The sequence below is a fragment of the Staurois parvus genome, unplaced genomic scaffold (assembly GCF_062004578.1).
Source record: "Staurois parvus isolate SC_StPar_1 unplaced genomic scaffold, SC_StPar_1.0 ptg000130l, whole genome shotgun sequence".
Classification (NCBI taxonomy): domain Eukaryota; kingdom Metazoa; phylum Chordata; class Amphibia; order Anura; family Ranidae; genus Staurois; species Staurois parvus.
Window position 1 is genome coordinate 62,318 of NW_028317926.1, and position 16,375 is coordinate 78,692.

The 16,375-nt window shown below is 43.7% G+C and overlaps 1 protein-coding gene across 1 annotated transcript in view; it reads right to left on the bottom strand.

The window, feature by feature from the left end:
- The window catches only part of LOC149466411 (kinesin-like protein KIF15-A), a gene marked incomplete at its 3' end in the record, with an annotated part of 78,566 nt that overhangs the window by 61,484 nt on the left and 707 nt on the right, over positions 1-16,375 (bottom strand). Inside the window, exons 2-6 of the mRNA XM_089672544.1 lie at positions 14,345-14,378; positions 14,065-14,248; positions 13,302-13,378; positions 10,524-10,561; positions 6,519-6,616 (exon numbers count right to left, since the gene is read on the bottom strand). Of these exons, the coding sequence (XP_089528670.1) occupies positions 6,519-6,616; positions 10,524-10,561; positions 13,302-13,378; positions 14,065-14,248; positions 14,345-14,378 (431 nt within the window). The remainder of the gene's footprint in view (positions 1-6,518; positions 6,617-10,523; positions 10,562-13,301; positions 13,379-14,064; positions 14,249-14,344; positions 14,379-16,375) is intronic.

Genomic DNA, 16,375 nt, shown 5'->3' on the forward strand with positions numbered 1-16,375 from the left:
TTTGGATATGGGATGTAAAGCACAATCAAAATGGATGGGAGTATATTTCACCACTAATACCACTGGTGGGATGAGCACTATTGTAGGAACATGGATTATAGACAAGAATGCATGGTTAAAGGATGTTATGAAGAAAGGGGAGTTAAACACTGTACAGGAGTTGAAAAACAGAAAAAGGAAAAATGTTTCAGACTATGGATGAATGGTGGTACTACCAATTGAGACATTTCGTTGTATCACTCCCACAGCCATTGAGAAAGGTGAACAATTTGTATCCATTAAAGCAATTATTGAATTTAAAGGAACACAAACATTGCACTTCGCGCATTTACAGGACACTTTCTACTGTGGCTGAACAGTTTGTTTCACTGTATATGTGTAAATGGGAAAAAAAGAATTGAAAACACAGTTGAGTGGTCAGCAGAGAATATTTTTTAGGATTGTACATGGAGTTGTTGGTATGAACACAGTGGAGATGAACTACAAATTTATAGCAAGATGGTATATTACACCCAGTAGAGCTCATAAGTCACATCCACAGAATTCACTGTTGTTGTGGAAGGGATGTGGGAGGGATGGCACAATGGTACACAAATGGTGGGAGTGTCCCAAAATACAGGAATTTTGGCAGGATGTAGTTCAACAAATAGGAAAAATTATAGATGAGGAAATATCCAAAGATCCATGGGTGTGTTTATTCCAGAACACTGACCGAAGAGAAAAACAATATAAGAATAGAATGATTCCTCATTTAATCAATGTGGCACAAGGGTTGATCCCTAAGTTTTGGAAGGCCCCGGAGACCCCCAAGTTAAAAGAGTGGATAAAGAGGGTAGAATTTATACAAAGAATTATATTATAGTGGAGAAGATAAAATGGGTAAATTCAGAAAAATCTGTAAAGGATGGAGTGAATTTAAATCTACAAAGGGGTTCGTTGAGTTGATGGTGTAGATAAACAAAGAGAAAAGAGGAATGAGTAGAGGGCGAGAGATAGTGATAAGAGGTTAGAGGAGAAATGAAGGTGTGAAGATGGACCACTAGAGGAATGATAAATGGAAAAAGGGTGGTCTTGGGGGGGGGGGGGGGAATATGATAAGGGGTTTTGGAAAAAAATTGTAATAAATTGTAGATGATTGGTCATAAAAAACTAAATCTTTGGAATTTAATAATAATAATAATAATAATAAAAAAAGAAACTCACCTTGCAGAGGTCATGTCAACAAGAAACACAACCCTGAGAGAATGGAAAAGGTAAAACCAGGATAGGTTTAACCGGCAAATTTGTGGTCTACAGAGAGAGAATCAAAATTCAGATTCCCCAGTCACAGGGGAGTGATATGGGAGACACCCAGCACCAAGGCCTTAAAGAATGAAATGCCATTTGCCTCTGCAACAGAATTATAAGTGCAGGAACCTGACCCTTGATGGTGCAATGGGCCTAATGCTGATCCAGACCCATCTGCAAAAATGCAAGGATTTGTCTCACAAAAGTTCCTGGGGGTAATAGCCCCCCAACAAGCTAAGAATGCCCTCCACATGCAGTGACAGACCTTGTGAAAAGTAGACTTCCCAACTTTTAGCATCATGGGAATACCAGATTTAGAGATGCCTTTGTCCCCCAGAAGCTGGGATTCAACATCCATGCCACAAAATTATTGACTATGAAGCAGGTCAGTAAAACTGGTCATTGAGACAGAAGATCTGGAAGAGCTAGAAGAGCCCACAGAGCATCCTCCAGTAGTCTCATCAGGTGGGAGTAACACATCATCATGGACAGCTATAAGGACCACTGGAATGCCCTTCATCTCAATGCTGCAAAGCAGACGTGGAAGGAGATGTACAGATCAGGGAGTATTGATCCCATGAAGCCATAAGAGCATCAACTGCTTCCAATAGAGGATCTCTGTACCTGGAGACAAACCCGCTCAGTGTAAATGACTTTAAAGGCCAGGAGGTCCAACACTGGCATCTCCCACCTTTGACACAGTTCCTGAACAGCTACAGGTGTTAGGACCATTCCCCTGTGTCATAGGTGTCAGCTGAAGAATTCTGTCTGCCAAAAATAACAGAAGTTCTGCCCATGATGGGATCTGCTCTATGAGAGATGGACAGATTAGATAGATAATTTATTTTTAAATTTTATTTCTTCCCCCTCTGACTCCAGTCACCACACCGGAGATTACCAGAGAAACTCAAAAAATTTGAATATCGTGCAAAAGTTCATTTATTTCAGTAATGCAACTTAAAAGGTGAAACGAATATATGAGATAGACTCATTACATGCAAAGCAAGATAGTTCAAGCCGTGATGTGTCATAATTGTGAGGATTATGGCTTACAGCTCATGAAAACCCCAAATCCACAATCTCAGAAAATTAGAATATTGTGAAAAGGTGCAATATTCTAGGCTCAAAGTGTCCCATTCTAATCAGCTAATTAAGCCATAACACCTGCAAAGGGTTTCTGCGCCTTTAAATGGTCTCTCAGTCTGGTTCAGTAGGAATCACAATCATGGGAAAGACTACTGACCGGACAGTTGTGCAGAAAACCATCATTGACACCCTCCATAAGGAGGGAAAGCCTCAAAAAGGTAATTGCAAAAGAAGTTGGATGTTCCCAAAGTGGTGTATCAAAGCACATTAGTTATGTGGAAGGGAAAAGTGTGGAAGAAAAAGGTGCACAAGCAGCAGGGATGACCGCAGCCTGGAGAGGATTGTCAGGAAAAGGCCATTAAAAGTGTTGGGGACTTTCACAAGGAGTGGACTGAGGCTGGAGTCAGTGCATCAAGAATCACCACACACAGACGGATCCTGGACATAGGCTTCAAATGTCGTATTCCTCTTGTCAAGGCGCTCCTGAACAACAAACAACGTCAGAAGCGTCTTACCTGGGCTAAAGAAAAACAGACCTGGTCTGTTGCCCAGTGGTCCAAAGCCCTCTTTTCTGATGAGAGCAACTTTTGCATCTCACTTGGAAACCAAGGACCTAGAGCAGTGATGGCGAACCTATGGCACGCGTGCCAGAGCTGGCACGCAGAGCCATCTCAGTGGGCACACCAGGAAGAAGAGGAAGATGAGCGCACACGGACCACACACACTGACCGGCCATCCAGATCTCGTCCACACTGGACCCCCATCAAACTACATCTCCCACATGTCTCTGGGGCCAGGATGGGCGTGGAAGAGAGGAAGAGGCTCCCACACTGCTCCGGGGCCAGGGGTGATGTAGCCGGGGATGGGCGTGGAAGAGAGGAAGAGGCTCCCACACTGCTCCGGGGCCAGGGGTGATGTAGCCACGGATGGGCGTGGAAGAGAGGAAGAGGCTCCCACACTGCTCCGGGCCAGGGGCGATGTGTTCAACGTGGATGGGAATGAGCTGTTGGGTTGGAAGCCACACCGACACTGCCAGAGGTGAGATTAACTGCTTGCAGTGTCATCCATCAGTGCCCAGAAGTGTCACCCATCAGTGCCCAGCAGTGTCGCCTGTCAGTGCTGCCCAGCAGTGCCACCTGTCAGTGCTGCCCAGCAGTACCACCTGTCAGTGCTGCCCAGCAGTGTCGCCCGTCAGTGCTGCCCAGCAGTGTCGCCCGTCAATGATGCCCAGCAGTGCCGCCGATCAGTGCCATCTGTCAGTGCCTCCAGTTTGTGCTATCAGTCAGTGCCGCTTATCAGTGCCCATCATTGCTGCATATCAGTGCATCATCAGTGCCTCCTCATCAATGTCCACCAGCGCCGCCTCATCAGTGCTACCTATCTGTGCCGCCTCATCAATGCCCATCAGTGCTGCCTATTAGTGCAGCCTCACCAACGCACATCAAAGAAGAAATATTACCTGTTTGCAAAATTTTATAATAGAAGCAAAGAAAACCTTTTATGTTTTTAATTTTTTGCTCTTTTTTCATTTATAGTGCAAAAAATAAAACACCCAGTGGTGACTAAATACCACCAAAAAAGCTCTATTTGTGTGAAAAAAATGAGTGTTGCATGACCGCACAATTGTCATTGTCAAGTGCAACAGCACTGAAAGCTGAAAATTGGTCTGGGGAGGAAGGGGGTAGAAGTGCCTGGTAGGCAAGTGGTTAATTGCAGTGTTGGCACTTTGAAATAAAAAAGTTGGTTTTGTGTTGCAGTTTTGGGCACTCGGGCTCAAAAAGGTTCGCCATCACTGACCTAGAGTATGGAGGAAGAATGGAGAGGCACACACTGCAAGATGCTTGAAGTCCAGTGTGAAGTTTCCACAGTCTGTGGTTATTTTGGGGAGCATGTCATCTGCTGGTGTTGGTCCACTGTGCTTCATTAAGTCCAGGGTCAATGCAGCCGTCTACCAGGAGATTTTGCAGCACTTCCTGCTTCCTTCTGCAGACAAGCTTTATGGGGATGCGGACTTCATTTTCCAGCAGGACATGGCACCTGCCCACACTGCCAAAAGCACCAAAACCTGGTTCAATGACTGTTGGATTACTATGCTTGATTGGCCAGCAAACTCGCCTGACCTGAACCCCATAGACAATCTATGGGGCATTGCCAAGAGAAAGATGAGAGACATGAGACCGAACAATGCAGAAGAGCTGAAGGCCGCTATTGAAGCATCCTGGTCTTCCATAACACCTCAGCAGTGCCACAGGCTGATAGCTTCCATGCCACGCCGCATTGAGGCAGTAATTGCTGCAAAAGGGGCCCAAACCAAGTACTGAGTACATATGCATGCTTATACTTTTCAGAGGTCCGATATTGTTCTATGTACAATCCTTGTTTTATTGATTGTATGTAATATTCTAAATTTTCTGAGATTGTGGATTTGGGGTTGTCATGAACTGTAAGCCACAATCATCACAATTATGACAAATCATGGCTTGAACTATCTTGCTTTGCATGTAATGAGTTTCACCTTTTAAGTTGCATTACTGAAATAAATGAACTTTTGCACGATATTCTAAATTTTTAGAGTTACACACACACAAACTATACATTTTTTTTTTGTAATTTTCCAAAAATGAAAAACGTGTGGGAAAAAAAAAAGAAATCTTCACGGGACTCAACATGCCTCTCAGCAGATAGCTTAGGGTGTCTACTTTCCAAAAAGAGGTCATTTGGGGGTGTTTGTACTGTCCTGGTATTTTAGCACCTCAAGAAATGTGATGGGCAGTTAGAAAGTAAAAGCTGTGTAAATTCCATTATCTATACCATAGTTTGTAGATGCTATAACTTTCACACAAACCAATTAATATGCAGTTATTGCGATATTTTTTTACCAAAAGACATGTAGCAAAATACATTTTGGCCTAAATTGATGATGAAATTTGAGTTTTTTGGATTTTTTTATGACAGAAATGAGAAAGTTTTTTTTTTTTTAATTTTTGGTCTTTTTTTATTTATAGCGCAAAAACAAAAAACCCAGAGTTGATCAAATACCACCAAAAGAAAGCTCTTTGTGTGAAAAAAAAAAAAGGACATAAATTTCATTTCTGTACAGCTTTACAATTGTCAGTTAAACTAGTGCAGCGCTGTATAGCAAAAAAATGGTGTAATCTATATCTATATCTAATATAATATAATATATTATATTATTATATAATATAATAATAATATTATAATAATAATAATAATAATAATATATTATAATAATAATAATAATAATATATTATAATAATAATAATATAATATATTATATTATATAATATATCTAATATATATCTAATATATCTAATCTATATCTAATCAGTATCTATACCATAGTTTGTAAACGCTATAACTTTCACACAATGCAATCAATATACACTTATTGGGATTTTTTTTTACCAAAGACATGTAGCAGAATACATTTTGGCCTAAATTTATGACTAACTTTGTGTTTACTATATATTTTTTATAGCCGAAAATAAAAAATATTGGGTTTTTTTCAAAATTTTCGGTCTTTTTTTGTTTATAGCACCAACAAAAGAGTGCTCCATTTGTATGAAAAAAAAAAAAAAAGATAAATTTCATTTATGTAAAGCATTGCATGACCGCACAATTACCATTTGAAAAAGTGCAGCACAGAACAACAAAAAAAAAAAAAGGGCCTGGTCAGGAAGGGGGGTAAATTCTCAGGAAGGCAGGTGGTTAATTAAAGTGTTGCAGACTACCTCTGATGGAACATGCAAGAAGTATTGTGAGAACCATTTAAAGCTTTTCAATGGAGGAGTTCAGCAATGGCTGACGCCATCTTTCCCTTTGGCACAAGTTTCCTTTAATACTTAGAACATGATTTCTAAAAAGGCTTTGGTATATTGGCACCAAGTAGGTTTCTAATCATTCGAGGAATATAAACCCCTGTAGAGCAAGTATATAGCCCCAAAGAAGAGATGGACCTACCCGTACTCAATGGACGCTCAGTACAAGCTAATAAGACAAGGAATAATAAATAATCTTGGATTAACTTTGCCTATGCATACAGGTAGGTGCAGCAAGTAAATCATGAAACCACAACTGCATTGTTTTTCTTTTCAAATAAGGCAACAAAAATCAAAAACACATACCTTTTCTTTCTCACGATTAATTAAGAAGAACAAATACTCAAAACTTCTTGGAATAACCCCCCTCAGGTTATGAGTAAAATTATCAGAGTCAGATGGCCCTAGGAGAGAATTAGCTCATTTAGATGGTCAATTACGAATGCATGGTTGTACGCCAAAAGCCACAGCTGACTGCAAACACCTGTGCATAGCCACCACAGAAAATGCTGACTCTTGGCTTGTGAATAAACCCTTCGGTACATTAAGGAGATTATTAAACAGAATTAACCTTAGAGGAAACTCATTTTCATACTGTTCAACAAATGTAAACATGGCAATTAAAAAGGGTGCATAAAATTGTGGGGCTTTTATCGGCATGACGTTCACATAAGAAGATTAGATATGTAAAACTAGGCAAACAGGTTAGAATAATGCACCCATTCAGAATTGGTAATACAGGGGTGTAGACATTTTTTAAAAAAACTACTTGTCCAGGGACTTAATTGGGGTCCAATCTACTTGTCCCTCATGACAATCTACTCGTTCAGATAAATAAAAAAAAAAAAATTTTTTTTAACCAAAACCACACTTTTAAAATCATAAAAGGGCCTTGATGGTGACAAACATTTAATATTTTTAACACTGCGCTGTCTATCTCCTCCTCCCCTCCTTGACTGTCTCCAGTACAGCACCCAGGGACTAGCAGGGAGGGGAGAGACCTTGCATGAGATTACCGCAAAATTTCAGTAAGAAAAACCCCCCACAAATTTTAGGCCAAAAAAAAAAAGCAATAAATTACCCTATTCTTTTTGTAAAATATAAAAGCTGTAGTTGCACCAAGTAAATAGGTATCCAACAGTTCAAACCTTAACCGCTTGCCCGCCGCCCCATAATAGAAGTACTGCTACAGGGCCAGGGCTGCGCAAAATCACATATGTAAATGTGGTTTGCATTACTGAGTAGGGGGGAGCACGAGAGCCTCCCTACCCTCGCCACTACTGGCGGATAGAGATGTCAATCACCGGGTCCTGGCCGGTGATTCCCTGCCAGCACTCAGTAATCGTCAGGGAAAGCTGACAGGAGAGAGACCTGTGTGTACACACAGGTCTCTCTCCTGTGAGCAAGGACATGCTGCTTTGTATTTCTCTGCACAGCATAGCACATAATATGAAAACATATTATGTGCTATGAAAAAATACATAGCACATAATATGAAAACACACAGCACAGATATCCCTTTGATCCCCCCAGATATTAACCCCTTCCTGCCCAGTGTTCATTGTATTAAGTGCCAGTTAGTTCCCACCGAGTGTCAGAATGCCCGCCGCAGTCTCCCTATAAGTCACTGATCGCCATTACTAGTAAAAATTAAATAAAAATAAAAATCCCAGTATATACACCGCTATTTGTAGCACAATACATTTTGGCCTAAATTGATGACAAAGTAAGATTTTAATTTTTTTTTCGATATGTTTTATAGCAAAAAGTCAAAAATATGGTTTTGGGTTTCTTTCCAAAATTGGCCTTTTTTGTTTATAGCGCAAAAAATAAATAAAGCAGAGGTGATCAAATACCCCCAAAAGACAGCTCTATGTACAGCATTGCATGACCACGCAACTGTCAGTTAGGAGGTAAATCCACTGGAGGGCCAGTGGTTAAATTTGCGTGCGCTCGTAAAATGGCGACAAACTTCAGTACCCTATATTTCCTATAGGCGACACTTCTAAAGACCCTTATAGGTTATAAGTATAGTGTTACGGAGGATGTCTCATGCTAGAATTATTGTTCTCATGCTAGTGTGCTTGGCCATATGTAACGTGTATCGCAAACCAACGTTTTCATGCGTAGGCGCCCCAGCATGTGCTTTTACATTTGTACGTGCGTATATGTGGGGGTGGCCTCAATTTCTTTTATTTTTTTTGAAGGGAATGTTATGTGCTTGGGTGTAACTTTTTCTTTTTCCATTACATAGGGGACAAAGTCTCCTATGCATTACATAGGCCGGGAGATCTGTCACCCGGAAATACATGTCCTGTGTGTCGGGCAATGTAAATTCAACATCCCTGTAATAGTATCAGACCACAGAGGCTAGATGCAAGATTCCTCAATGCACCAACATGGTCATCTGGCTGTGCAGTGTAAGAGAGCTTTAAGGCTTCTCCCACGTGGAGAGAGTGTATTAGGAAATTAAGTTATTTTAGAAGAAAACTATAAATAATTCACTATATAAAACATGCAATAGCAATGTGGATACTTTTATTAAATAATATTATTTAAAGTAAAACTAAAAAGGGAAAACTTTTTTTTTTGTGTTTTGGATAGAGTAGAGATGGATTAGCACACCTGTCAGTTTTTATTGCTGCCCATGCCCGTTAGGAAGATTCACACATACACACTTATTTTTGCCTTAAATTTGTTACACTTTACTGGACATCAACCAATCCAAATGCCTTTAGAATTTATAATAAATTAAAAAAAATATATGGGGGGAAAAAAAATTGCATTCTGTCAAACATTCAATTTTAACTATAGACCTAGATTTTAGGAAAATTCATGCTTAAACCAGCTGCCAGCCACATGTAGGGTGGAACTGCCAAAAGGGCCCCATAAGCCCCACTCCAAATTAGTTTTTTTTTTTAGGCCTCAAATTTTAGGTTTGGTTCATCAGTTAGCAATATGTTTTAGGGCTTATACAGACAAGTGCTGAATATGTGCTTAAAGTGTTTTAATAAACCCACAACAGTAAAATATGTCTGTATATGGAGTAAAGCATGCTTGCTATACTCACTGAGGAACCTAAGGAGTTAATCCTCTGCATTGGGTAAAAAGGCTGTTTGACCCTGTCTTCTCTGATCCGCCCCTTCTTTTACTGCTCCCAATCCATCTGCCCTAGTACAGAGCAGCAGTGGCAAGTCTGTACATGGTCTGTTTTGTGTGTGTTGCTAGAGAGTTTTTTTTTGGTTTTTTTTTTGGTGGGGGGGGGGGGGGGGGGGGTTGGAGGGCTCTTGTGATCGACACAGGGCCAATCAGCCCTGTCCGGACAGAGGGTCAGGGGTCATGGAGCCTCATAAGACAGTCAGAGGGAAATGAAAACTCCTCCTACATGGTTAACCAGTGCTCGGGCAGACACTGACAGAAATCACAAGACTGCTCTTAAGAAAAAGGTATTTAGCAGTTTATATTTACTAAAATAATTGAATTTCCATGTTCTGCGTACTGTGGAAGGCCATATATAGTGAATAAATGTTTAGTAACACTTTAATGTGAGAAAATATATCAAAATGGTATGGATGAGGCGTTTAGATCAAGTGGAGCAGAACTGCAATTATCTACCATATACTTAAGCACAGTTCACGAGTGCAGTTTACGTGGTTCTAAAAAGGTAGAAGTTATTTCTACCTTAATGCATTCTCTGCAGTAAAGAAAAACCAGTTTGGAGCTACTCCTCCCACCCCTTCTGTTTACCTGAGCCTGATCCCAATTCAGCGCTGCACTCAAGAACAGCGTCTCTCTCTGCTAAATCTCCCCCCTTACTAGAGACCGAGGAAGCAGTGGGAGACATTGGCTCCTGCTGCTGTCAATCACAACCAGTGAGGAGAACGCAAGGGATGGGACCCGAGTTGCGCTCACTGAATAGTCTGCCCTTGTGTGTCAATGGACAATTCCTTTAAAATCACTTTAAGCAGACTTACTATTCTGTATAGCACTTAGCTGGTGTATATAAGCTTAAAAAAATTTTTTGTAAGAATTTTCTCTCACTTTTTCAATGCTTTTATATCTTAATAAAGTTTGACGAGGCAGGAAAGGTGTATGGAAAAACCATACAAAAAAAAAAAATAAACCCCACACACAGGAAGGAAGGAAGGGAGGGGGAAAAAAAAAAAAAAAAAAAAAAAAAAAGAAAATCCCCCTGTAACGAGCTGACATTTTGAATCCAATTGTAAGTGCAAGCACCAAAAAAACCAAACAGAGTAAACGGTTTGAATTGCTCGGGCTTACTTCTTTGACCATAGACTTGTATATGCTTACCAAGCATTGTAAAGGTCTTTCCCGAACCTGTCTGCCCACTGCAAAAAAATACAAAAAAGAGTTTTTGTTAGTGTTACATATAAAAATTCACAAACTTTACAACTAAGGAACTTTTCACACAAAAATGGTAAATATTCTGCCTTTAAAAGACACACATGGGTGCCAATGAATTGTTATCTCGCATGCTTGTGGCCCCCATGCAACTGGGTGCAAAGTTGTGCTTGCGCTACTTTTTGGTGTTCCTTTCGCAAATGTCAAAACTGCACAGGAACACATTCTGGTATGAACCAACCCCAAAAGAGCATTGCCTTGCAGCTTGAAATTTGGATGGCAAAAAAAAAATAAAAATAAATATATAAACAAACAAACAAACACAAAAAATTAAACTTCCCTTATGTTTTTAGAAAGTAAGTTTCAATGGGAGGATGCGTTTCAGAGGCATTTTCACTTTTATCTATTTAGGGGAAGGGACAGGTTGTCTTGTGGTAACTGATACCATCTCACAATACGAAGTTGTACATTATGGTAAAACTACCAGCTCAACTGAAACAGTGAAAAGCACTGGCATTTCTAAGCATCAAGAGAGGCAAAGATCTGTTTTCCTGGTTCAAAGAGAGATCAAAAGGAGGAAGCGTGATCATGTGTCTAATACATATAGTGCCTCTGTCAGGAAACTAAACAGTATCAGTATGATGAGTGGAATCTTTCAATTACTAGTATGTTTCTTACTCCTATAGTAATGAATAGAATTACAACACTGTCATTCAAAGCAGGATTCCAAAATAGAAATGCTATCTTGCCCTTATTGCTGTGTACATCCTAAAAGCGTATACACTTTTTAGAAACCCTGCTCTAAGTGTTCGATAACTCAATGCAATGCTCCAGAGTCCTGACCATCCTTCCACAGAGTTCTGCTTTCTTATTTATTTTGTTAATATAAATATCCAAAGACAAAGGGCAAACTCATTTCAATCATGACTGATTTCTGCATTCAACATCTGTATTTCAATGTAAAGGCAAAAAGAATATCTCAGTTAGAATATATTTTTAGGCACAGCTCCATCCAGTAGTAAAGACTAAGAAAAGAGGACTCCTTCTTACCCTAGCAGTGCTGCTTTTTAGCTGCAATACTTATATCACTGGCCTGAGCAAATTCAGATTCCTATAAAGAATCCACTAGATGGAAGGTGATGCAGCATATACAAGGTGCCAATTTGATTCCCGGAATGGACCGGTAATAACCCTAACAAACACCTCTGTAGTCTTTAAAAAAAAAAAAAAGATGAAATTTGAAGACAACGTTCTTTCTGATCTTCGGTCAAGATTCGAAGCACCATCTTTGCAGAAACCTCTCTCACTCCCAAATCCACCTTTAGAATCTGCCACACTGTTTTCATTTTCAAGTTCCTTCTTCTGCCATCATTTTCACACTCAGTCTTTGATAAGAGCATACAAGGGCATGTGCACTCTTTCCAAATTTGCATGCGCCCTTTGCGTTTTTTGCTTCCCAGTTCTTGTCTTTGAAGATATCTTCTCGCTCCTCAAACCGCTTATGCCATTCAAAAATACTTGCTTTCTTCATGGAATGTTAATCATAAGCCTGTAGTAATGAAGCTAAACTTTCACTTGCACCAATTTTAAGAGCAAAGTTTGATGTTAATCCACTGCTCCAGATTCCGGTCATTAATATTCCGCCAGCAGCGCAATGCACACCAGTTATTTCTTCTGCTACTCCGTAAAGAGTCAACTGAGACCCAGTCGGGCGGCAAGTTAGAATATGTCAGAACACACTCGAATCTGAATGGCTGTGTGAGTCCCCAACACAGTGCTACACTATGAGCATTCCAGTAATTAAATTGTCACACATCGTAAGCCTGTATAGTGAAAGCAGTAAACATCCTGCAAGAGTTTAAAAAGCATGATCATCTGCAGCCAAGATTATTATTTGTAAACCCATATTGTTAAAAGCAAAGTTCACCTTTGGGAACATGTTCCACCCGTTTTTAGGCTGGAACATGTAATATGTTCCCAGTGCTGCAGCCACCATCTGCTGTCCCCCCTCCCTGTGACAGAAATACAGGGATAAGTTCTCCATACTGTCTGTCAGATTTGCAAACAGTGCAGCTGTGTGGGGCTCCACCAACATCATTCATTCGCAAGCTTACATGAATGAATGAACTGCAAGTTGTAGTTTTCAATGAAGTACCACAGCACTATAAAGCACTGTGATAGTTCACTGACTATTCCTGTCAGTATATCAGCTTGCTCGTACATCCTGTGTGGGCAAGCAGATATACCGACAGATCTGCAGGAGACCTGCATGGCACCAGTGATCTACTGATCGCTGGTGCAATGCTTTACAGGCTCCTGCAGACAAAAATAATAAATGCAGATTTTTTTTAATCTGCAAAAAAAATGTGCATTTATTATTTTTGTGCAAAAGGTGAACTTATCCTTTAAACATACTGGTCAACATACTCCATGTCATCTTTTCATAGTTATAAGCATTTAATAAATCCAGGCATGTTTTTAAATCAAATTATGAATGAGGAAATGTCAAAACCTTGTGAGGGTTTGATGGCAGTTTTTTTTCTGTTGAGAAGACATCTCCGTTCTCTGCTCTGTCTTCAAGAAAAGAAGTTACGTGGAGCAGGAACATTCCCTTATAGAGACACAGCAATAAAACCCTACAAGGCATCTTACCCTTCCAACTTTATTCAAAGATTAAAAATTTGAATTAAAATTTAAAAAGTTTGACATAATCAGCTGTATACTTACTAGGCAAAAATTGTGCCGTTGTAACCATTCATACAGGATTCAATAATATTTTTTGCCACACATGAAAAAACCGACTCCTGTAATTATAAAAAGGGGAAAAAAAAAAAAGTTTTAACAAAAACAGGTCATGTACTGCAACAAGAGTTGAGTGCTACTTTACGATTTTCTAACTCCACCCAAAAATATAATTTTTTTATTCTCATCATAAAATGCTTTTGACTCCATTAAAAGGACAAGTTCACTTTTTTTTCCCCCTTCTAAATTCCAGCTCCCCCATGTACCAATATAGTATTAATGTAATGCTGGGAAACTGATCAGAACCTGCCAATGATGGAGCACCATCCCCATGACAGTTCTGATATTTTTATAACTTTCACATATCAAGGTGTAATTGAAGTTAAGTGCATGGGCTGATCAGATCAGATCCGGTCCGTCTGTCAGATTGGAAGGTCCATGCATTCCTATGGACTGGCGGGTGTAAGAGGACTTGTGTCCTAACTACCTCTGGGTCCGATTCCCCCTCCGCGTAGAAAAAAAAATAAAAAAATTACAAATGGACTGCGTCTGTCTCCATTTGGGTGAGTCAATTTTGTGGCCCATAGAGCATAGCGGGCTCTGTCCTGGTCTGCTCTGCATAAACTGAGCAGACATGGGCTGGTCATCCACCTGCTCTGCTCCGATCAGCAGACCTGCTGTCCAACGATGTGCAAGGGACCTAAAAGAAAGACAAGTTAACATGTTAACATTTAGGAAGCACACAAACCTGAGTTGCATCCATATTTGCCACATAATCAAATGTAAAGACTTTTGGCTCCGGTTTGGAATGCAAGCGAATCATTTTGGGAGACAGTACAGAGAGGCATAGCCCCTGGTCACTATCACCGCCCAGGCTTCCTTCAACAGGTGGCCGAATTCTTACAAATACTTTTATGGAATCACCATCAGGGCTGCAAAGATTAAAGAAAGGAAAAGAATCTCACATCATTCAAGAGTAAAATATATATTATCAAAACTTGAACAGAATCACAAAGAATTTTCTTTACCTTGATGAGCAGGTGGGAATATCAACTAGATCACCTGTAAAACAAACAATTCTCACAATTAAAGACCAATAAATTGAGCCAAGTCAATAAAGTAAGTATGAAACCTTTCTAAAAAGGGTTCTTAAATGAACTCCATAAAGGAGTGCCCGTCGCTCCCTCCGTCCCCTCCGTCAAGGAGTGCCCGTCGCTCCCTCCGTCAAGGAGTGCCCGTCGCTCCCTCCGTCCCCCCCGTAAAGGAGCGCCCGTCGCTCCCTCCGTCCCCCCCCCCGTAAAGGAGCGCCCGTCGCTCCCTCCGTCCCCCCCCCCCATGAAGGAGCGCCCGTCGCTCCCTCCGTAAAGGAGCGCCCGTCGCTCCCTCCGTCCCCTCCGTAAAGGAGCGCCCGTCGCTCCCTCCGTCCCCTCCGTAAAGGAGCGCCCGTCGCTCCCTCCGTCCCCTCCGTAAAGGAGCGCCCGTCGCTCCCTCCGTCCCCTCCGTAAAGGAGCGCCCGTCGCTCCCTCCGTAAAGGAGCGCCCGCCGTCCCCTCCGTAAAGGAGCGCCCGCCGTCCCCTCCGTAAAGGAGCGCCCGCCGTCCCCTCCGTAAAGGAGCGCCCGCCGTCCCCTCCGTAAAGGAGCGCCCGCCGTCCCCTCCGTAAAGGAGCGCCCGCCGTCCCCTCCGTAAAGGAGCGCCCGCCGTCCCCTCCGTAAAGGAGCGCCCGCCGTCCCCTCCGTAAAGGAGCGCCCGTCGCTCCCGCCGTCCCCTCCGTAAAGGAGCGCCCGTCGCTCCCTCCGTCCCCTCCGTAAAGGAGCGCCCGTCGCTCCCTCCGTCCCCTCCGTAAAGGAGCGCCCGCCGTCCCCTCCGTAAAGGAGCGCCCGCCGTCCCCTCCGTAAAGGAGCGCCCGCCGTCCCCTCCGTAAAGGAGCGCCCGTCGCTCCCGCCGTCCCCTCCGTAAAGGAGCGCCCGTCGCTCCCGCCGTCCCCTCCGTAAAGGAGCGCCCGTCGCTCCCGCCGTCCCCTCCGTAAAGGAGCGCCCGTCGCTCCCTACGTCCCCTCCGTAAAGGAGCGCCCGCCGCTCCCTCCGTCCCCTCCGTAAAGGAGCGCCCGTCGCTCCCTCCGTCCCCTCCGTAAAGGAGCGCCCGTCGCTCCCTCCGTCCCCTCCGTAAAGGAGCGCCCGTCGCTCCCTCCGTCCCCTCCGTCAAGGAGCGCCCGTCGCTCCCTCCGTCAAGGAGCGCCCGCCGTCCCCTCCGTAAAGGAGCGCCCGCCGTCCCCTCCGTAAAGGAGCGCCCGCCGTCCCCTCCGTAAAGGAGCGCCCGCCGTCCCCTCCGTAAAGGAGCGCCCGCCGTCCCCTCCGTAAAGGAGCGCCCGCCGTCCCCTCCGTAAAGGAGCGCCCGCCGTCCCCTCCGTAAAGGAGCGCCCGCCGTCCCCTCCGTAAAGGAGCGCCCGTCGCTCCCGCCGTCCCCTCCGTAAAGGAGCGCCCGTCGCTCCCTCCGTCCCCTCCGTAAAGGAGCGCCCGTCGCTCCCTCCGTCCCCTCCGTAAAGGAGCGCCCGCCGTCCCCTCCGTAAAGGAGCGCCCGCCGTCCCCTCCGTAAAGGAGCGCCCGCCGTCCCCTCCGTAAAGGAGCGCCCGCCGTCCCCTCCGTAAAGGAGCGCCCGTCGCTCCCGCCGTCCCCTCCGTAAAGGAGCGCCCGTCGCTCCCGCCGTCCCCTCCGTAAAGGAGCGCCGTCGCTCCCGCCGTCCCCTCCGTAAAGGAGCGCCCGTCGCTCCCTACGTCCCCTCCGTAAAGGAGCGCCCGTCGCTCCCTACGTCCCCTCCGTAAAGGAGCGCCCTCCGTCCCCTCCGTAAAGGAGCGCCCGTCGCTCCCTCCGTCCCCTCCGTAAAGGAGCGCCCGTCGCTCCCTCCGTCCCCTCCGTAAAGGAGCGCCCGTCGCTCCCTCCGTCCCCTCCGTAAAGGAGCGCCCGTCCCCTCCGTAAAGGAGCGCCCGTCGCTCCCTCCGTCCCCTCCCTAAAGGAGTGCCCGTCGCTCCCTCCGTCCCCTCCCTAAAGGAGTGCCCCTCGCT